This window comes from Canis lupus, chromosome 20 (assembly GCF_003254725.2).
Source record: "Canis lupus dingo isolate Sandy chromosome 20, ASM325472v2, whole genome shotgun sequence".
NCBI lineage: Eukaryota > Metazoa > Chordata > Mammalia > Carnivora > Canidae > Canis > Canis lupus.
The window spans coordinates 27,885,689-27,909,675 of record NC_064262.1 but is presented as its reverse complement, the minus strand read 5'-3'; the positions used below and the strand labels follow the sequence as shown (position 1 = coordinate 27,909,675).

Here is a 23,987-nt window from a genome sequence, read left to right as displayed (position 1 = left end):
GAACTACCTCGAGTTCTCATTCTTTCTTGGCCATATAACACAGTTCCCTCCCAACATTGGCCTTGCAGAGCCAAGCATCTACAAGATGCACCAACCTTCTTCCTCTTGCTAATTTTAACAGCCTCTCAGAGAAATGATTGTCAAGCTATGGAAATTTCTGTCTTTTCACAGTGCCTTCCAAGAACCTCCCTTCTAAAATCCTCCACCCCATCAAGGGTGATAAGAAGGAAGGGAGGAAGGAAGGAAGGAAGGAAGGAAGGAAGGAAGGAAGGAAGGAAGGAGAGAGGACAAAGAGCACAAAGCATCTATTCTGCTTGGCTAGTGAGCTGCCTGTATGTGCCTCTAAGACACTCAGGAGAAGCATGGAGAACCACAGGCCACTAAAGCACGATGGTGCATTTTTTTTGGTCAAAGAAGACTGGAATGTTTGATATCTAACTCCCACCTAGCTGGCTAGAAATTGTTTTCCTGCTATTGTAGAGCTAATTAGAAGAATGCTGACTCAGGGAATCCAGATCCCAGGATTCTAGTGCCAACTCTGCTCTAACTCAGTGGGAGCAAGTGAATTTTCTTCTGGACTTCTCCGTTTTTTCAATAGTATAGTAGTACTAGTGATGGTAGCAAAGGAAGAAGGAGAAGGAGGAGACACTTTAATGTTTGTTGAGGGCTGTGAGCCTGATGCTTTACATATGTTCTCCAAGCTAAAGCACACAAAATCATATGAGGTAAATACTATTATTCTCAGACTCTTTCATTATCTAATTGCCACACTGACCTTCCACTGGCAAACTTTTCCTCCCTTGGGGTTTCACTTGAGCTGTTCCCTCTGCCCAGAGCACTTCCCTCTACTCCCCATGGCTTCCTTTCCTTCATCCTCAAGGTCTAAGCTTACATGTGACTTTCCTCAGGTGTAACTTCCTGTGTAGAAGAGCTTCCTCCCCAAAACACATAACAATTTGTAATTGTTTCGTGTGTATGTTCTTTCTGACTCTGTCTCCCCCATCCAGCATTGAGCTCCATAGTGAGCAGGGACCTTCTTTGTCTTTGTGTTTACTCTTTTATCTTTCTGTTCCTTCCCAGCTGGCACCAAGTAAGTGCAAAACATTAAACATCTGCTGAATGAACCAGTGAATTAGTCCTGATTTAGGAGATATAGGAACTTAGGTTTGGAGAAGTTAAATAACTTGCTCAGTGCTTGACAGCTAGGAATTGGACTCAAACTCGGGTTTTGCTTGGCTCCACAGTCACTCTGCCCAACCACCTAGGGAGAGTGGGTGGGCAGACTTCTGGGAGGGGAATCCGTGAGAGCATTTTCCAAGTTTCCTCCTACTCTACGTTCCTCTTCAGTTTTGACCCCCCGAAGAGCTTCTGGTCCCCTTTTCCTACTTTGTCTTGATGTATTCTAATTACAGAGCTAGGCTCCCGGCTGATAGAGTCTGAAGGAGTTGATTTCACTCTCCCAAATATGGAATCAGCCATGCCTGTAATATGTTATTCACTCAGCAGGATCTGACTCTCCCAGTGTTGTACAGACATTATCTGTTTAATCCTCACCAAACCCATGTGAATTTGTTATCGGTCACACAGTATGATTTCTCTTTAATCAGTAAGGACTGAGGAAGGGAGAAAGTTAACCAGAAAGCCCATAGGTATCATTTTTAACTTAAGTACAATGTCTTATATTTTCAGAGCTCAGTAGAGGTTAAAAGAAAAAGTAGCAGTGTGTGTGGTTTTAATAGTTTGACACCTTCCTTCTATGCATCTAACGTTTTGAATAGTTAAAGAAATAATAATTATCATTCCATCTTAAGTTCATTACATGGTAGTATTAATAATCCTTACTGTATATAAAGCACTTTAATGTAAGATGAAAAGCTAAGAGTTAGTTTCCCTTAAAGCTATTAAGCACTGAAATTAGCAGGATTTATCGTTATGTCCCTTCAACTCCAACTAGCTACATTTTAATGTTTTAAGGAATTTTTTAAAATGCAACTGCTTAGAGCCTTTCTGCTATTCTTCTACATCTTTAATATGGGAATGCTAAGCTTCACACACACACACACACACATCATCATCACTGTTAAGAGAAAATAACATCACATATGTTAAGTGCTGGGCCCAATACCTGGCCCATAGTAGACACTTAATAATGGCAAGAATGGACAGTTCTCCTAACCTTGACATGTACAAGTGCTAATTACACGCTTATGATTCTTGCCCATAGAAGTGCACATGTGCAACTACAACATAAATCTCTGCATGAATTGAGAGGGGCTGCCCATAAATATGTATTCCATCTCACTTAATCCTCTCGGTGATTCAAGAAGATACAGAGGACATTCCTGTCTTACAGATGAGAAAGCATGGACAGGATACAGCCTGTCTCCATAGCCATACCACAGAGTTCTGGGCTCCCTTACTCCACTCTTCCTTCTGGAAGAAATCTTACTGAAGGCAGTATTTTGACATGACACAAAGGCCGAAACATCCAGTATTATAGAATGCAACTTAGATTTAAGTGTTGAACAATTAAACTCATTTCCTCCTATTCCTACCAATACTAAGAGCTGACAGAAAGAGAGCATTTGGTCGTGCAGAAGTGAGCAGATGCACGCCACCGGGATAAAAATCAGGTTCCCTTCAGCCTTGGTGTTCCATGTGCATCAGCCCCAGATTGTGGAGTGGATTGGAGTAGCTTCTGAACGCCTCCTCAAATGCTATCAATGAAGCAAACTAGGAAGAAAAGTGAAGCAAAACAGATCGGTTTTTCTGGAGTGTTTGGATGCTGGTTCACTGGGGCTGATGGTCATGTCAATTTAGCTAAACAGTAAGTCTGAATTTCCTATTTTATGGCCTGGAATATCTTACGAAGGAGCCATCCACATCTCTTTAGAGTAATAACATTTATTGAGTACTTACCCTCTGCCAGGATCAGTTCAAATGCTTTACACACATAAACACAGTTACTACATCTACTATATCTTTTGGTTAAGTTGTTTCCATTTTTAAAATACTTATTTTTGTCATTAATCAGTCTGTTTTTCCTATTGAAGTCAGATGGCCAATTGAGACCAACAGCTCTGAGACTTTTGCACTACCAAGGAAGACTGAGGTGGCGGGTGTTATGGATAACACTCATTTCACCAATAGACTTGATGACATTGCCAGTTCCCGCAGCTTTCTTGTCCACAGCAACTGTCTGCTTTGTGTTATGAATAACAAAATAATCCAGAGGAATTATTATGAGTGCTGTTTTACTGATAAGGAAACCAAGACATGGGAAAAATTAAGGAAACTTCCTAAGGTCACATTCTGGAACCCATACATTTAACCCTTATACAATAATTCTGCTTTGCTGTGCAAAGTGAGTTAGTGTTACTAATGGGACCCCAAACTACCTCAAGAAGCTGAATTCCAAAATGAAAATAAAATAAAGAGGATTATTACAGCATGGGTTAATGTTAAAGTGCACTATATTGACTTTCCTTGGAAATGAGCAGGAAATACTTTGAATTTCGCCAAACTGACTAAGTTTAGCAGACAGTTTAGCATTTGCTTCCCATTTTAGGCCATCCTTGGTCTCCCAGATGTATCTTCCTTTTTTAAGACTTCCCTGATTTCCCATTCCTAATTTTCAGTACCCAATTTCCGCAGATCCATGTTCTATACTGGAATAGATTATGAATTAACTTGTAACTAGTTGAATCTTATAATAATTGACAAAGAGCAACTGATATAGAGATGTAACAACCAGGGAGGCTTTGAGGCTGACATATACTGAAATCTCATGCTTTGAAGTAGTGCCTTTTAGATACTCATATATTCTCTTTCAGCCCTTTAGCTCTTAAATTCTATGCCTTTTTAAGAAAAAAAAACTATATTACTCCAAAAAGATAAAACATGTTTATTGCAGAAAAAACAGATAAACCAAAAGAAAAACGCAAGGAGACACCTCAAATTCTTCCCACCTGGAGGCATCCATCATTAATCCCTTAGTGTGTTGTGTAACTTTCCAGATCTTTCGATATGAGGTCATATCCACCTTCTGAGGTATGACAGCTCTTTACACAATCAAACATAGATATTTTGTCCTTGTGTTCAGTTTTCCTCAGAGTTATCCCAGATTACCAGGCTTTTTTTTCAGATACCACCTCAACAGTCCGTATCATCCTCCTGGCTTTCATCTCCCAGCCTGAACCCAATATGATATCACATTTCAGAAGAACCATAACCTCTCTCAATTCAGATGCTAAACTCCTATTGATATATTTCATTAGATTAGCATGATTCTAATGACTACCTTCTTTCTTGTTTCTTTTTTCTACAGCTTTTTGCAATCTTTGCATTTGCAACATGCGGTGGCTATTCTGGAGGCCTGCGGCTGAGTGTGGACTGTGTCAACAAGACGGAAAGTAACCTCAGCATTGACATAGCATTTGCCTACCCATTCAGGTAGGGAATAGCTGCTCATGCTCACAGAGAGGCATTTTTTTCTTTCTTATTTTAAAGGAGCGGGAGGGAGAATGGGAGAGAGATAATCTTAAGCAGGTTCCACATCCAACATGGAGCCCAGTGTTGGGCTCCATTTCGTGGCCCTGAGATCACCACCTGAACCAAAATCAAGAGTCTAATGCTTAACCTAGTGAGCTACCCAGACGTCCCTAGCTGGTATTATTTTTTAAAACAACTTCCAGCATAATGTTTGGCATCTCATTAATCTACTCTTTTATTCACTTCAGTTTAACATTTATTGAGTAATCACCTTGTGCCAGACATGGTGCTGGCTCTGGAATTACAGAGAAAAGTAGAAATTGAAAACTTTTCTTAAATAGGAAAGTACAGCGTTTGCCAAAATCTCTCCCATGGAGTCCTAGATATTTAATGTTTAATGTAGAAAAGGAGGAGGGAGAGGAGATGTGGGGAATAATTTAAAAATTATATAGTCAAATAAGTTTAAGAAATACTTCTTAGCACTCTGCCTTTCTAATGCACATTTTGAATCACCAAGAGAAACACAATGTTTCCCAAATATGTTTGACCGCAGACACCTTTCCTCACTAAGCATCTCAGAGGATCTGTATATCATGGAACACATCCTTATTATATTGATTTAGTGAACTTTCCCTAGTCTAAAACAAAAGTACCTCAGCTCATAGACAAAGAATCATGGGAAGTGGCATTTATACCAATATACTGAATGATTTTTAGGAGTAGAATTAGTAAAAGTTGCAAATGCCTCTGCTCAAGTAGATACTCTCTAAAATAAAAATAGAGTGCAAAGGTCAGAAATAGTAAACATAACCTGGTAATTTGGTTTAAAAAAAAAAGCTACCTTCATGACTAGAAATGAAGCTAGAGGGATTGGTGAAGGGTGCTTGCCACTTCTGAAGTTCTGGATGAACTCCTTAGCTTTAATGGAGAATGGCCAAGCCAATGCACACTCACTGATCAATATGTGGGATCGAGGATAGGAGATAAGAACTACCAATGGCTGGGATCTAGCAGAGGAGTTAAGAAATGTCAATGGCTGGGTACCAGGGGTAGAATGCTTAATAACATTATTCATGAAATTGTAAGGTGTGCATTGCTTCTACAATGATTTCCTACCAAAAGATGTGGTAGCAACAGATGACTTGAAAGTCTGTCCATTAAGATTTGAAGAGTAACAGGTCACTAAACAGGTCTCTCTGTCTCTCATACTGGAAAAGAATAATCAAGAGACCTGGTTAGACAAGAAAACAGTGCCTGTTTTTTTGTTTTGCGTTTTGTTTTGTTTTGTTTTGTTTTGTTTTTGTTGGTGGAGAGCAGGGTGATATTTAATTTCATGCCATCATTGGTTATGTGTACAATTTGAAAAGACACTTCAAGCAAACAGTTTCCAGTATTGGGCTTAATTTTCTTCCCAAGACATATTGTCAGCCAATAAAAGGCAAAGAAATTGGATAAAAATATTTATTGCCATCTATGAGTACAGTGACCCACTTATTTGGAATATTTTTACTTGGGTTCTGAAACAAAGATATCAACCATTATTTTTTCAGTAGCAGAAACTTGTCTTCCAAACACTACCTTGCTTAGAAGCTCTGTATATAAAACAGACAGGAGTCCCTGAGAAAGTTGAAGCAGGTGAGGAAAGAGACTGGAAGCACAGAACTTGTCTTCCTTCACCTTCTCCCTGCCACACACATCCTCTACCCACTCTCCTCCTGCTACAGCACCTCTAGTATCTCCTTAGAACCCTGGGCCTCCTATAAGTACTGTAAAAACCAGTTCTAGAAGAAAACAAGAAAGCTTTTGGCTTTCTGATTACCACATCTGTACAACATTTAGAGTCTACTATCAGGAATTCAGTTTAGCCCACTCATCCCACAGAATGTCTTACACTTTTGCCCCATTAGTGTCCATCTAAAAGATACCCATACCATTCCAAAAACTAGAGTGTTTTTTTACTAGAGTTGCAATTCCATTCATACATTTGGATGCTTTAAAATGTTGTACCATTATCTTCTTGAGGAAGCTGTCAATAGTAAGTGACAACATCTAGAATTTATACAGATTATTTTTATGCCATTTGTTTCAAAAGAAGTTGGGTTAGCAAGAGGCTGATGACATAAATCGTGAAAAAGGTTATTTTCTCCTGAAACTTTACAAGCCAATGCCAATGATTTTATCATAATCTTAGAAATAAAAGAGCATTCACCAGTTTCTAACTATTCAGTTTATTGCAAATACAAGGAAGACAATAAACTCTAATACCAAGTCTGTAAATGACAGAGCAAAGGAAACTTACTTAACTTCCTTATCAGATTATCAGGTGTGGGATAAAGTCAATTTAGAAAATGTTAGATAATTTACAAAATATTCGTGTGCTGCTTCTGATACATATGCCAAAGTGTGTAGCTCCTTTATACCACCAGATGTACATATTTTTGACTCATATCAGAAGGGATTTACATTCAACAATATATTCTTTTACTATGGGCATAAAACATTTGTCCTCTACCTTCCTTTTGACTCGTGATTAAAATGAGCAAGTAATATTTAACCATTTTCTTACCTACTATATGTGCTCATTTGGTTAAAAAAAAACTTGCTTGATAATTTGGAGGGTTCTGGATTCAAAATTTTTAGCCCTTTATACACAGATGTGTGAAGTAGAGTTTTTTATTGTAAGGAATTTAATTTCCAGAGAAAGTGTTCTTAAAGAGTGCCAACTAACTCTGCATGGATACTTGATACATATCAAATGGAGGACAAAGATTAAGGAGTTTGGGGGCTATGGGAGCAAAGATTTTCATGGAGAAGGCTAGCTCTAATGGGCCCTAGTGATGAATGAATAAATATGCAAATACCTATTGCAAGCCTGCTATGTAACAACCATTGTGTTAGCCTCATTCATGTATATCATGTGATCAGTACACCGGCCCAGTGAAGCAAGTTACCATTCCTCTGATTGAGTGGGGAGAAATTGGTTCAACAACACATAGAAAATTCATTCTAAACTTTTGGATTTCATATATTCTACTAATTTGAATAAAAGCTAAAGAAAACAATGTTTAGACTGTTGGACGCATGGTGAGAGAGAGCAAAAAAATATGATAAGGAAAAGTGACAAAAGTGGTAAGGCAGTTTTTGACAAGATTTTAGAAGATCTGTAATTTCTAGGGGATTGAATAGGGAAAAGGAGTTACAGATGATAAAAAGAATAATAAGGAAAACCATTTTGAAGTAGAGAATATAGATTTGGATTTGATTATGCAGAGTTTGAGGTGTCTTCTATCAGGAATTTTTGTGCTAAACTCATGTAAGAAGAAGAGGCACAGCCTGAACAGAGTTCAAAAGAGTTGTCTTCATGCAAAGAAAAGGAAGTCCTGGAAGAAGAGAGGTCCTGAGAGAGATGGAAGAACAGGAGCACAGGGCTAACCTATGGGGGATGTCTGTGCTTATAACAAAGGAAGGACATGAGGAATGACTGAGGAAACCAAGAAGAATCAAGTGATGAAGAGCTGAGACAAGTGCTAGTGCTTGGTGGCACTAGCACAGTCCTCCTGGGGTTGTGGCCTGAGTGGGGTAGGGGAATGAGATTCTGAGCCTAATTCTCAGGATTCTTGAAATAGAATTTGAAGAGGGGTCTTCTGTATTGAGGGAAAGACAAACTAGGGTGCTCAGCTGGGTACTGACCACATACAACCTGTTCTCCCCCTTTATAATCATAGACACTTGCTCTGATCCTACCACTCCTGTTTGGAACATGGGGACAGGTGCAGGTTGATGCCAAGAAATCTGTGGCATTTGGGTCATTACCTAGTAATGCTAGCTCGTTGGGGGGGAGAGTATTTTTTTTCTCAAGATCCATACCCTAGAGCAGTGGTGATAAACTGTTTTACCGTAAGGGCCAATTTGGGGAAAATAAAAATGTTAAGGGCTGCAGTGTTTTATTCCTGTGTTCAGGAAATGCTGCATTTGCAATTACATTTAAGCATTTGTTTATTGTTTCTCATTACCGAAGGGTTTCACTCTTTTTTGGCTAACGTTTCAGAAGTTTTATAACTACAGTATCTCATCATAATGTTGTGCATTAAAATAGATTTTGCGTGTGATGAGACTGAGTGGTTCTACGGGGCAGGGAGAGCTGGAGAGATTTGAGGGTGGTGTAGCCAAAAGGTTAATGGTATATCTTTTGCCAAAACTCTGGCTTCAAATCCAAGCTCTGACACCTAGCAGATGGGCAAGTTATAATCTCCCTGGACCTAGGTTTCCTTATTGTAAGAAGGTAGTACTTGCCTCTTAGTATGATTGTGACCTTTCAGTTAAGTCGTACAAGTTATTTATGTAACACAGAGTTTGACACACATGAAGAGTTCATGGAATTGTAGTGTCCTTGTTGTAGATACGATTAATAGGTTTTTTTTTAAAGATTTATTTATTTATTAGAGAGAGCATGTGCAAGCAGGCGGGAGGGGCAGAAGGAAAGAGAGAGAGAAAATCCTCAAGCAGATTTTCTGCTGAGCATGGACCTCTGATATAGGGCTCAATCCCAGGACCCTAAGATCATGACCTGAACTGAAATCAGGAGTCAGCTGCTTTAAAATTTTTTAAAAAAAAAAGGGAGTCAACTGCTTAACTGACTGAGCCACCCAAGCACCCTTGATTAATAGAATGTAATGCAAGGAACTAGCACCAGAGTATAGCTATAGACCAAGAATAAGGACAGTCATATTTGGAGATTTCTGCAGTGAAGACAAGAATCGTCATTTGTAGGGAGTGTCTGCAGAGATCACAGAAAATGTGGTACAGTGGCTACTGGCTTGGAATGAGTTAAGTGAAAAAATTAGTGAATGACGAATTACTCTACCCTCAACCCACAATTCCCCTCCTGACCTGTGTAGATGGGAGTACTGATGTTAAAACACTTCCCCCAAAACATTGGTGGTGTTGGGGACTTAAAAGGATTCCTTAGTTTGGGTTCTCACAGAAGCACCCCTTGAGACAAGGATTTGTAATTGTCTGGGCAGGTGATCCCTGGCAGTACCAGTAAGGCATAGAGAAAAAGAAGAAAACCATAATCAGTAGATCAATAAGGAGACCAACCTTCTTGGGTTGGAATGAGGTGGAGGGAAGGAGAGAGGTAGGAGATGAACTTGAAGAAGCAGACAGAAGCTGGATCACATAGGATCTTGTGAAATAATATGAGGAATTTGGATTTTATATGGGGTGAGATGGGAAGTTTTCGGAGGTTTTGAACAGCAGAACCATGCAACTTTATGTTTTTGAAAGATCTTGCTTGTGGCTATAAAATAGTCTGGGGGGGCATGAGGCAATGGCGAAGTCAGGGAGGCCAGTTAGGAAACCACTGCAGCCATCCAGGGGAAGGGGAGGCAGTGGCTTGGACAGGGACAGAGGCAGTGGAGAGGGTGCTGTGTGGCATATAGCACTGTTCGCATGGTCATCCATGGCTCATCTCCTATGGGAATTTTCATCTACAACCTAACCCTGTTTGTCATCTTTTACCAGCTTTCTCCATCATTTTTGTGAGTAAGGCTGAGTATTATTTGGTCAGCATGGGGACCAACTTCAGTTTATCATAGGCACCTTTTGGTGCCAAGAATTTTTCAACACTGCATGAGGTTGTCAACCAGTGCAGTCAACAACACACACATAGGCAGCCAGCTGACCTAACTTAAATGGAAACTTACAGAATTCCATTGAGACAGCTTTGCACCCACATCTCCGAAAGCCATAAGAAATTTATGAAGTAGACAATAATTCCGCTTTATGAAATCTGGTTGTAAACAAGTCATTGCTGATATCAGTCAAGGTCCAGCCAGGAAAATAGAGCTCATCCCCAAAGAAGAGGATGCAAAGGATGTTCTAACATTTTGCATCCTGAAGAAGGGAACTGGGTAGGTAGGGCTTCAATGATGAGGAAAGGGGACCAAGAGGGAATCCAGAGGTTAGCAACTGTGGGATACCACCACTGCCCCTAAGGTAGAGCAGGAGATGGCAAAGTAAGGCTCTTGAGCCAAATCCAGCCACCTCACTGCCTTTTTCACATGGTGCATGAGCTGAGAATGGTATATATATTTGAGGGGGTTATATTTTTTAATGATTACATTTTAAATATTATAAAAGTAGCTACAAAATAGCCTCAGTTTTGCCTATTGGTAAAACTATAAAACCTAAAGTATTTACTCTCTATCTCTAAAAAAAAAAAAAAAAAAATTATTGACCCCCAGGCAAGAAGCATAAAGGGAAGAGGGTCTTATTAGAGTAGAAGATGGGGTCTGCGTGGCCAAAGCTGGGACTATGAAAGGAGCAGGAACCAAGAAAGAGATGCAGCCACTGCTAGAGATGCTGCCCAAAGCCGCAAGAGAGAGGGGGGAGAGATAGTCGGCTTCTCCCTTGCTGACACCCTCTGGTCTCCCACCAGAGCTTCCCATTGGCTGAACCTAATGCGAAGCCAGTTGATAAGGAAATCAAGCCCTGGAAATGCAGAAAAGAACATGGAAGGAGCAGGGAACTGAGAACAAACAGGCAATGACCAGCACACAGCTCCAATTTGAACTTGTTTCCTTATCTATAAAATGAGAAGACTGAATTGAAGCTTTCTTAAGAGAGAATTAGACCCCTAATTCTATGAAGATGGAAATCTTTTTAGGGCAACAGTTGTACTTGAACTTGGATAGGAGCACTGATGGTGCCCCCACCACTGCTGCTTCAGAGAAAGCAGAAGGAAATAAGAAGATTCAATGAAATTACTTTATATAAGTCTCTTTCAACCTCAGAGGGTTTGCACTGATATTTGTCCTATTTAGGTAAAATCCGTACAGGCTTTGGAAGACCAGGATTGGGGCACTTACTGAGAATGATTGTAGGTTATGTAATCAAGGCTTTTGTTTCTGTGGAGCTCCCAGAGGGAGTTGACAAGTGGCAGAGATTAAATTAGTGTATGCTGAGTGAGCCTTTTATGTAGTTCTTGGTCTCACTGTGTGTAATTTTGCAGAGGAGGCATGAGGGAGTGTGGTGAACAGAACCTCATTACCTGAGAGAAGCTCAACACCTCAGAAGGATGCAAACATTGCTTTCTTCAAAGTTATAAAAATAAGTTCTAGTTCTTTCTTTTATCTGTTTTCCTTCCTAGAATTAGAAGGACAGAGACGGAGACCAAATTGCCTAGAAAAGAACAAAGGAAATCGGCTATACTAATAGCTAGGACTGTCAGAAGGAAACATCCCACTCACATCTCTATGTATATCCTGTCCCTTGAAAATGTTAGGTGCTGGGGTGCCTGGGTTGCTCAGTGGTTGAGTGTCTGCCTTTGGCTCAGGGAGTGATCTTGGGGTTCTGGGATTGAGTCCCACATCAGGCTCCCCGCAAGGATCCTGCTTCTCCCTCTGCATATGGCTCTGCCTCTCTCTGTATGTCTTTCATGAATAAATAAAATTTTTAAAAAATATTTTTAAAAAAGAAAGAAAGAAAATGTTAGGTGTCTGTTCCAAGGTCCCAGTAACCTCCATCTCTGCTTCCTTCTTTTCTGGAAACAGAGAAATGTTAAAACATTCTTTGCATCCCCTGGAGCTATCAAACTGGTGACCAGAAGTCACACAATATACTTTATGAGGTCAAGCTGTTGCCAGTTGAGTGGTGGGACCTGTGTTCCATCTCCTTTCCCAACCCCACCCATCCCAGAAAGAATGACATTTTGTGAGCCACAAAATGAATTGAATTTTCTGGGGGCCGCAAGGTCAAACAAAAAGGAGGCAAGTCCTCAAGCTGCCTGCTTGCCAGATGCTCTACAGAATAGGATGGTAAAAGCCTCAGGGCCCGGGTTGTGAAGCAGTGACAGCTGAAAGGCCAGCACTCACATTCCTGATTCCCCTTCTAGGATCCAGCTATGGGAATGCAGAGACCTGGAAATGACTCTGAAATTTAGAATCTCTCTTGACGGGAGGTTCAGGGTCCCCCTATCTGCATCTGTATCATGTAGAAAACTTGGTAAAAATAGAGATTCCAAGAGATTCTTGCCACAGATCTACCTACTCAGCATTAGTGCCAGGTGGGCCCAGGATTGGCATCTACTAAGTAAGTCCTCCCGTGATTCTTAGACACACAGTAGGTGGAGAATTGGTGACCTAGGGAGAAATAGATAAGGCTTCAATTTGCAGTTCCGTGATAGTTTGTGTTTTAACACTGATAGATTTTTCTTTAAAATATTTGAGATTACACTTTTGTTTAAACACTTGCCTTATTTATTATACTTAGCATGATAAAATAGAAAAAGAAAGTTACCATGAGTAAGCAAATGGATACTTCTATATTCTCTTATTTCTAAATTTTCTGCTGTCAGCACATATTACTCTTAGAATGAAAACTATAAATGACAGAAAAGCAAATAGTAATTTCTAATTATTTAGTAATGGACTAACTGTAGCAATTTTACTACCACCCCATTATGTGCTTTTAAGCATGTCCCCCTCCCTACCCCTTACCAAAAAAGGATGAAGTGCTAATTGCCTTTCCCCATTAGACCAAGTAGAAATTAGGGTAGAAATTAGGAAGTAGGATGGATATGTTAATTTTTTTATCTTATATATATGTGTGCATGTGTGTATGTATAATCATTGGTATGGTCGTTATACCCTGGATTGTCAAACAACACTGTAACAAAGGCTGAGCCAGAGTATTTTTATTCCCCTTTTAGAGATCAACGCACAGAGATTTAGATTTTTTTAAGTCACACAGCTAGTAAATGCCAAACCTGGAAACCTGTCTAAATCTTTTGACATCCATGAGTGTTTCAATAGAATTGTTTACAGCCGCCCCAAACTCTAACAGGAATGATGATTATGATGATGGTAATGATGACGATGATTGTCATCATGATCAGCATCATTATTATCAAATAAAAGCCAGATAGTTTTACCATAAAGGAGGGAGTGTGCAGGGATCCCTGGGTGGCTCAGTGGTTTAGTGCCTGCCTTCAGCCCAGGGTGTGATCCTGGAGTCCTGAGATCAAGACCCATGTCAGGCTCCCTGCATGGAACCTGCTTCTCCCTCTGCCTGTATCTCTGTCTCTCTCTCTCTCTCTCTCTCTCTCATGAATAAATAAATAAAATCTTTAAAAAAAAAAAAAGAGGGAGTGTGCAAAGCATGTCACATATATTATGCTCTAACATCCCTAGGAGAAAACATCCCCATAAGATAGTGACTCTGTGCTTCACTTGACAGGTGCAAAAACAGGCTCATTGAGGTTGAATGACTTGCCCAAGGCCATACAGCTGCTAAGTGGCAGACTAGGATTTGAATATCTCAGTTTGGCTTACCTCTTCATCATTGCACTGTGATGAACAGCAGTGATGTCCTTAAGTTGACAAACCTCCACAATCTCGGTGCGTCCTCCCCTCCCTCCCAGATCTTATAGCGTGTTCCTCGATGACAGGCAAGCTGGGCAGGCAAGAAGGATTTAGGGAATGGTTTTCAGATACACTGTGTTCCTTGCAACTCAGAATTGCTGGCATTTGCTTTCCAGTTGATTTCCCAAGTCCAGGAATGAACTGTGAAGAAACAACAATTCCAGGCTGGAGCTATAATGATCACCCTTTTTCCTTTTCTGCAGCTAGCTAGAATCTGAAATAAATGAGCTGTTGCTGATACAGTTTGTAGAACTTTTCACTTTTTATTTTGAAAGATTCTGTGCCATAGTAGCAGCTGTCACTTGGAGGCGAGGTGTAAAGGAGTCAAATAAATGACATGGTTTTCTAACAAAGTTATTCCAAAGGGTTTAATGCTGTGGCAGATCCTCATTTCCCTGGCAAAAAGGTGGATTTGGAAGGAAGCGGGAGTTGGTGAACTGAGAGTTTCCAGATACTAATCAGGGAGCTTGAACATCTTTGATTACAATGAAGGATTTGTAGTTGTAATGCTCCTTAAGCCCAGCACCAAAATAGCAGAAATAAGTGGAAAGTGCAGAGAACCATTTGCAGAGTTGCAGAGTTGGGACTTCTTCTGAGATGCACTTGATTAGCTCTTGGAATCTTTAGAAATTAGCTGAGAATTATCCTGAACAACCTCTACATTAATGTTTTATTTTAGCATACCTACCAGGGATTTCATTTTCCATTCTTTCTTCCTCTATCTTATATCCCATCATCTAAAACAATCTCACTTTCTTTTGTTTATATAACTCCATTTTAAAATATCTTTTACTTTATTAGAAAAAAGAACACATTTTATTTTCTGTCCTGAAAAATCTCACTGTACAGAAGTGAAAGAAATAGAATATTGGAATCTCCTTTAATGTGATTTCTCAGTGGTGATTGCTATCAGGAGTTCAGGTGGATATCATTTCAAACTTTTTCTTTATGTCCACTCATTTTTTATGCAGATCAATTCTTTTTTTTATACAGATCAATTCTAATGTGAATATCATTTTGCAAATTCATTCTTATTTTTTAAAAAATTGTTTATATCTTTGCATGTCAGCCCTTATGGGTCTAACATATTTTTTGGCCTCATTATTATACCATAATAGTAAAATTTATTAAGCCAATCACTTATTTTTTTTAAGCCAATCACTTATTGATGGATATTTAGGCTGTTTCAGTTCTTCACAATTATAAATAATGCTACAATTAATATAGTTTTATTTAGGCCTTTTCAGTCCTTCACAATTATAAATAATGCTACAATTAATATAGTGTAAAGTAAATCCAGGAGGATATCCAGGAGGATACCTGATTGTTCACATTCTTCTCAATATGGAATACTATAAATGCACTTATTTAATCATTGGAGAAGATAAACACATTGTTATTATAATTATTAGACATTTGTATTTCTGGCAAAAGTTTTTGGAGAACACTATGTCCTTCTTTCTTTACACCTGATGTCTGGCAAAGGTATCTTACCACTTGCCCCTGACCCAGTTGCTTTACTAAATCAGCATTCTTCAGTGAACTCCTATGAGATTTGTTAATTGATACAACAAATGTTCAGTATGGTACCAGGCATCAAGCTTCACAATGAAGGAAATTTAAAAAGGGAAAGAGATTCTCTTTCCATGGAGCTTAATCTTTTTAAAAAACATACCCAACATTGATGAAACTGAGACACAGAGTTTATATGTCCCATTCAAGACCCATAGCAAGTCTTCAACTATATTAAAGTTTGCCTAATTTCCCTGAAATCCTTACCTAATATTACCATCACACAAAGTCACAGTGCAGATAATTGGAATTAAGACCCTATTAATCTTTACTAATGATAAGGAGGTCTGTAACAAATCGCCTAAATTAACAAATTAATATTTACACAGCATGATAGAACTTTTTAAGAATTCATGTATCAAATTAATTTACGTCATGGTGTTCATCTTAACAAATTATCATAAAATGTTGGCATTAAAAACAGTCTGCTCAATAGTGGTTGCAAAGAGAACTTGTTTGCTAACCCTCCCTCATTGATACAAAAATATGAAAGAGTTTGTCTTCATGGTTAATTTTCAAGGATTTATTATTTTTTTACTTCTAGGTTGCATTTATTGCTTGCCAGAATGGGAAGGGACTGGTTTTTCCTGTCTTCTTGCAAGTCACTGCAAGCAATTGTTAAGAGAGAATAAATGCTATGGATGATGAACCATTACATATGATTTTTTTTGTCAGTTAAGCCACATCTTAGACTGATGTGAACTTTACCATTTAAACCTGAAATTACTACTCTGATTACCATGGTCTTTAGAGATGGCATTTGGTCCCTCTGCAAAGTGAATGTTTTCTAAAGAATGATAAAGTTTGTTTCCTTTATGCAGATAAAAAGTAAAGCATAAATATCTCATTGGAGCACACAGTGCCATAGAAGAAAATGAATGTAAATGCCTTATGTTGTGCAAGACTAAATGAAAATGTAATGTGAATTACTTTCTAGCTCAAGCTCATCACTAGTGCCCAGATGACTATGTTTCTGTAGTTTTAAAAATCACTTCAATTTTCAACCAAATGCCGCTAGCCAAATAAACAGTGTGTCTCTAGCACTTTTTATAATGTTTTCTGGAAGAGAAACATAGACAGTATGAAAAAAAGCTTAGCACACTCAGCTCTTCTTTCAGTCTTATTGTGCATCACCAGGAGTCTTCAGAGGTTTGGTTGAACTTTTGAACTTGTCCATTTGCTCATTTGATCAGTAAATGGGTGCCAAGCATGTAACCAGATGAGTATAGATGCTTGCCCTCTGCTACAGATCCAGGCCATGTGTAGCCATGTTTGAGCCCTAGAGGCCCCACCCATTTTAGCTAATTGGATGATGGGTAGGCACCAAATTATTTGTTGGTCAACAACCTATGAATGGTTGCTGGGACAAAGAGAGGCTCATTCATTCATTTAGCACATTTTTTGAATGCCTACTCCATGCAAGGAGGTTTTTGGTGTTGGAGGTCCAGTGGATAACAGGATAGATTGGGTCTTTCTTCTCCTGGAGCTTAACATTGCAGTAAGGGGACAGAACAGAGAGAGAGAGAGAGAGAGAAAGCAAACAAACCAAAGACCAAGATCACATCAGATAACAATAGGTGCAATGACAAAAACTAAATAGTGATGTGATAGAGAATAACTGGGAAGGGGAAAGGCAAGGAAGTTTCTCTTAGGAGGGGATATTTGAGCTAAGACCAGAATGACCCAAAAAGAATGAGCCATGCAAAGATCTGGAGAAGAGATTTCTGCAGACAGAAAAGCAAGTAAAAAAACAAAACAAAGAAAAAAGCAAGTGCAAAAGGAAGAGGGGACCTGGTACGGTAAAGGAGTAGATACAAGAGTACAGCAAGAACACAGTGGATGAGGAGAGCATGGAACGTAGTGAGGCAGGCAGGGGCAACATCAGAGCCTCATAGGCCATGTAAAGCACTTTATTCTAGTTGTAATGGGAATCCTTTGCTTAAAAGTAGGTGAGTGACCTGATCTGATTTACATATTTTAAGAATTTAAATTTTTTAAAATTTTTTTTTTAATTCTAGTATAGTTAACACACAGTGTTACATTAGTTTCAGGGGCACAATATAATGATTCAATAATTCTATACATTACTCGGTGCTCATCATGATAAGTGTACTCTTAATCTCCTTCACCTATTTCATCCATTCCCTACCTCCCCTCTGAGCAATTTATTCTCTATAGTTAAGAGTCTTTTTCTTGGTTTGTCTCTTTTTTCTCATTGTCCATTTGTTTTGTTTCTTAAATTCCACATATGAGTGAAAGTATATGGTATTTGTCTCTCCCTGACTTATTTCACTTAGCATTATACCATCTAGATCCATCCATGTTCCAAAGGACAAGGTTTCATTCTTTTTATGGCTAATATTCCATTTTATATATGTACCACATCTTCTTTCCCATTCATTTATTAATGGACATTTGAACTACTTCCACAATTTGGCTATTATAAATAATGCTACACTAAATATAAGGGTCCATATATCTTTTTGAATTAGTGTTTTCATGTTCTTTGGGTAAATACCCAGTAGTGGAATTACTGAGTCATATGGTAGTTATATTTTTAACTTTTTGAGGAGCCTCCATACTTTTTTCCATAATGGCTACACCAGTTGGCATTTCCACCAACACAGCACAAGGGTTCCTTTTTCTCCACATCCTCGCTAACACTTGTTGTTTCTCATGTTTTTTGTTTGTTTGTTTGTTTGTTTTCAGCCATTCTGACAGGTGTGAGATAATATCTCATTGTGCTTTTAGTTTGCATTTCCCTGATGATGAATGATGTGTAGCATCTTTTCATGTGTGTGTTGGCCATCTGGACATCCAAAGGATGTCTCCTTTGGAGAAATCTTCTGCCCATTTTTAATTGGATTATTTGTTCTTGGGGTGTTTAGTTATATAAGTTCTTTATGTATTTTGGATACTAATCCTTTATCATCCAATAAAGTGACATATCCATGTCACTTGCAAATATCTTCTTCTATTCAGTAGGTTGCCTTTTAGTTTTGTTGATTTTTTCCCCTCACTGTATAGAAGCTTTTTATTTTGATGTAATCCCTATAGTTTATTTTGCTTTTATTGCCCTTGCCTCAGGAGACATATCTAGAAAAACGTGGCTACAGTAAATGTCAGGGAAGTTACTAAGTGTGCTCTCTTCTAGAAATTTTATGATTTCAGGTTTCATATTTAGGTCTTTAATCCATTTTGAGTTTATGTTGTGTATGGTCTAAGAAAGTGATCCAGTTTCATTCTTTTGCATGTTGCCGTCCTGTTTTCCCAACATCATTTGTTGAAGAGACTGTCTTTTTCCCATTGCATATCCTTGCCTCCTTTGTCAAAGATTAATTGACCATATAATTGTGGATTTACTTCTGGACTCTCTATTCTGTCATTGGTCTATGTGTCTATCTTTGTGGTAGTACCATACTGTTTTGATTAATATAGCCTTGTAGTATATCTTGAAATCTTGGATTGTGATACCTCCAGTTTTGCCCATTTTTTAAAAATTGCTTTGGCTACTTGGGGTCTTTTGTGGTTCCATACAAATTCTAGGATTACTTGTTCGAGTTCAGTGAAAAAATGTTGTTGTTATTTTGATAGAGATTGCATTAAATCTGAAGATTGTTTTAGGCAATATGGACATTTTAATGATATTTATTCTTCCAATCTGTGAGAATGGAATATCTTTCCATTTGTATGAGTCATCCTCAGTTTCTTTCATTAGTGCTCTATCATTTTCAGAGTACAGGTCTTTCACCTCTTTGGTTAAGTTTATTCCTAGATATCTTATTATTTTTCCTGCAGTTGTAAATGGAATTTTTGTCTTAATTTCTCTTTCTGCTATTTCATTATTAGTGTGTAGAAATGCAACAGATTTCTGTATATTGATCTTGTATCCTGTGACCTTACTGAATTCATTTGTCAGCTCTAGTAGTTTTTTGGTGTAGTCTTTAGCATTTTCTGTATATAGCATCATGTCATCTGCAAATAGTGAAAGTTTGACTTCTTCCTTACCAATATGGATGTCTTTTATTTTGTTTCCTTATCTGATTGCTGTCTAGGACTTTCAGTACTATGTTGAATAAAAGAGGTGAGAATGGACATCCTTGTATATTTCAGGAATTATTTTGGCTGCTGTGTGAAATATATTTTTCAGTGGAAAAAGAACAGTTAAGTGACTATTGGTTAATGTAAGCAAAAGATGATGGTGGCTTAAATTAGAGTTTTATCAGTTGAGAAGGAGAAAACTGGAAAGATTTAAGATATATTTAAAGGTGTGGTCATTGAAATGGCTGATGGGAAGGATATATGGGTAGAAGGTAAAGCAAAGAAGGAGTCAAGGTTTGGCACCCAAGGACTGAAATGATAATGGTAGAGGGTTGGTGGGACATGCATCAATTGTTCTATATTAGACATGTAAAACTGAGATACTTATTAGTTGCAGTAGTTATTTGGTTGTTTTTTTTAAAAAAACAAATTATTGAATGACCTGTTGTAAAGGGCAATGGTAGACCAATCAGATTCCCTATTTGGAGAATTTGAACTAAGAAGCTGGAAAAAGGGAGGGAGTTGCAGAAGATCACAGATGAAGTGAAGTCATAGCGAGAGAGGCTATGAAGAGCTCTCTAAGATCCAAAATTGTAAGGAAAAGAATTCTGAGTCAGAAAGGAAGCCAGTTAGAAGGAGAATATCGGAGAGAAATAGAGAACTGTGTGGAATCATGTCCCAAGAGGGGAATAGGAAGTGAGCCATTGATCCCCAGAATTGCCTCTGTCATTTTTACTTCTAGATCTGTCCACACATGTCCTTCCAAAAATAGACTCTTTTTCTTGATGTAGTTTAAGTGAGTCTCTGTTTCCAATATACCAACCTAATTGAAATAAATGTCTCAGCGCATTGAGGACCACCAAGATGAAAAAGATAAATCATTGTCCTCAAGGAGTTCACAGCACAGTGAAGAAGAAAAGGTAATAATACAAAGAATTGTTATGTAAAGTCCAAATGGAATAATGCTGAGGGTGTAAAATGCTTTAGTCACCATTGATATTACATGTTCTTTTGTAAGCAAAGAAAAAATTAAATGTACAACCTGTCCCTTGGAATCTACATCAAGTAATAGAAACTACAAGCAGTAATTTCTATTAGGAAATATAAGGCATTATATAAGGTGGTCTCTCTCAAAATTTCAATGAGGTTCTTACTATATGTGCATACCACCTGGATTATTTACTTAACATTTCAATCAGTGACTGAAATTAGGTGATAAGTCTGAAAACACTATCAATGATACTTTGATTAATTTATATAAATAGATTATTACTTTCAGCCATACCTAGCAATAGTGTAGATTGCAGGTTCCATTTCCTAGACAATATTCCATATTAATTTGTGAATCCAATGGATTTTTTTTCTCAAAATAATCCTACATAAAATGCATATTCCCAAATTTCCATTAAGTAGACAGTATGTGTAATAGGGTGACCTTTTAATGAGTTATTTTAGTTCACTTTTAAAATGAAAAATTTTACAAAATAATGGTTTGGTAACTTTTAAAATCTCATATGAATGCATGTGTTTTGGCCATGTATATACATGCTTTGAGAAGGTTATAAAATGAAGAGCCCTTGTCAACTAAGAATAGAGAGAAACTATTTTATGGAGATCTTGCAAAAAACATTCCAAAAACTTTCTAAGCACCAAAATAGCTTTCTGTAAAGAGATACTAAGCACCAACTTGCTTTAATTTATGATTTGTAATTCACAAAATAAAGCAAATGAGACATCATTGTTTCTTTAGTCCTGTCACCTCTACCTTCCTCTTTTGTTCTTACAGGATTTTAACAATCTGACTTCCTCCAAATTTACAAATAAATCGCTTTTCCAAAGTTCATTTCTAAGTCATCATTTTCCTCTTGCAGTATAAAGAGTGTTAGGTTCCAAGACTAGCCTACTAAAGCTCCTGTACTGCTAAAATGATTTGTTTACAGTGAACATCACAGATGCCAGATAATTAATTAAAAGAGGTTGCTACAAAACTGAATATAATATTTAAAATGTGTCTGGAAATCCATGCTGGAAGAAAAGCAGTTTTTAATTATCAATTTAAGAGAGGGTAGGAGGGACTTCTATGGACATTGTAAAAGCTGCTTTGGAAACTTTGAAGGATCATATTGTATAGATTAAACAAACGTTCTTTATGACATCTAATAGTATTTCTAAATAAATAGTATTTCTAAATGTTTGACTGTCTTATCACTGACGGGAGTATGTCCCCTCCACCAATACTTTTACATTCACTATTTGTGATGAGGTTCCTTTGTAGCCCATGTGGACATGGTGTGGGGGAAGGGATGGAAAGAGAGCAGGGCAGTGTAGAGAGATTTCTGAGATAGTTAAGAAAGAGGTGAAAGAGAGAAAAATGAAGTTATTAAAGTGATTGTATGTGAATAAAAGACAGTAACAACTGTGAAGGAAGGAGAAAGAAAGACTATGTGGGTTATACTCTAAGTGATTGATGATAACAGTTCCCATTTACTGAGCTCCCACTCTGTTCAAGGACTGTGCCAAGAGCTTTACATATCTGCAGTTTTCACAATTAAAGGCAGTATTAGTCTCACTTTTAAGAAAGAAAACCGAAGCTCATAATTTTATTTTATTTTTTTAAGATTTTATTTATTTATTTATGATGACACAGAGAGAGAGAGGGAGGGAGGCAGAGACACAGGCAGAGGGAGAAGCAGGCTCCATGCAGGGAGCCCAATGAGGGACTCGATCCCAGACTCCAGGATCACGCCCTGGGCGCTTAAATCGCTGAGCCACCCAGGCTGCCCGAAGCTCAGAATTTTACATGTCAGACTGAACCATATGAAATTGCCATTTTCACCAATCAAACCGCAAAAATGTCGGCAATTCCATGTGGTTCAACCTAATACCTTGCTTCAGGACACAGAACTAGTAAATTTTGAAATGAGGATTCAACAACTATACCTGGCTCCAGAACACTAACTCTTTTTTCGAGTTTCCACACTTCTACACAACATTGGAAGGAAGAGAAAATGTGTTATGGGAGAAGCTTGCATCAGACATGACCCTATTCTCTCCATGACAGTGGGCCCATTGGGGAAGGAATGACTGGTAGCTTTTTAGAGCAAGATTGAGGGCTGGATAAAGATTAGGACCAGTCATTTGAATGCGGAGGTTATTTGAACATCTGCTATTTGTATCTTGAAAGTTGTCTACATTAAATACTTTATATGTATTTAAAAAATTAATCCATATAGTGAAGGCCATTTCTACAATAGCATGCTTACATTGGAATGTGGTTTAGATGCATGATAAACATTTTAATCTCTCCTCACCCCTTGAAAGATTTATTGGTTATCAATAGCTGTGTCTTTAAGCAAATTACTCAATTCCAACTGGCTCTAAGTTTCAATGAACAGCATTCTGATAGCGAGATGAGTTCAATTGATGACATTAATGTCTTGTGAAGGACCTTCTTTTGTAGACCTTTTTATCGATTTTTATATTTGCATGTCCCCAAAGATTTCATTCCTGAGCTGAAACCTCTACCCATTAATAAATGTACCTCTGTCTGTTGTTCTAGGCTTACTTGTCATACTTCTTGGACATTTTCACAGCGCAGAGATTATTCTTGCATGTATTACTGTCTTCAAACTTGGACCCTGGTTTCTTTCCTCCCTCCTTTTCCCTCTTCCTAATTTTAGAGGAAATCAGTGAGAAGAATTGTTGAGGGGACATGAGCCCCAATACCCTGAGTAGACAGTAGGAATGACCTAAGGTGGCTGATGGAGGAGACATGCTTCCTCCTAAGTTTGCAATTCCTACTTCTCAGCAGTGTGCCTAAAAAGGAAACATTTGTCACTTGCATGCAGCATGTCCTGAATGTCCTTTGAGGAACACTGCTTTTTCCCCACTAAGTAGAGAAGTTTGACCAGTGATCCCCATTTCAACACACACTCAACATAGAAAATTGCTAATGAAATCTTTTACATTCTTTTTTTGTCTTAAGTCATCAAAACCTCCTATCAGTTCAGACTAGCCACTTTTCAAATTCCCAATAGCAACATGTGGCTGGTGGCTACTACATTGTCTGTGCATCTTTTATTTCTGTTCTTTCCCACTATAAAGTCCTCCTTTCTTCCTTCCCTCAAATGTGAGCATTAATATGTTCTAAGCATTATTCTATGCACAAAGCTGACAAAATTCTCAGCTTCCTGGAGCTCCCATTCGAAGACGAAGTGATTGACATAAACAGCTATAGTAAGTAGGTAAATTATATAGTAATTAGATCAATGCTATGGGATTGGGGGGACAGAGCTGGGTAAAGTGACTCAGATGTGCTGGAGGTAGGAAAGTTAACTGAGGCAGGGTCTACATCTGAACCCACCTCACCTTTGGCTGCATTCTGATTCTTTCCATTCTTTAATTTCAACAGACTCTCTTGAATGAACAATGAATGAGTAAAAATTATGCCCTGCTTTTAAT

The 23,987-nt window shown here is 38.2% G+C and overlaps 1 protein-coding gene across 2 annotated transcripts in view; it reads left to right on the top strand.

The window, feature by feature from the left end:
• The window catches only part of SYNPR (synaptoporin), a 290,191-nt gene that overhangs the window by 179,050 nt on the left and 87,154 nt on the right, over positions 1–23,987 (top strand). For both annotated transcript variants that reach the window (XM_025456452.3, XM_035703529.2), the window contains one exon: positions 4,328–4,452. In XM_025456452.3, the coding sequence (XP_025312237.1) occupies positions 4,328–4,452 (125 nt within the window). The remainder of the gene's footprint in view (positions 1–4,327; positions 4,453–23,987) is intronic.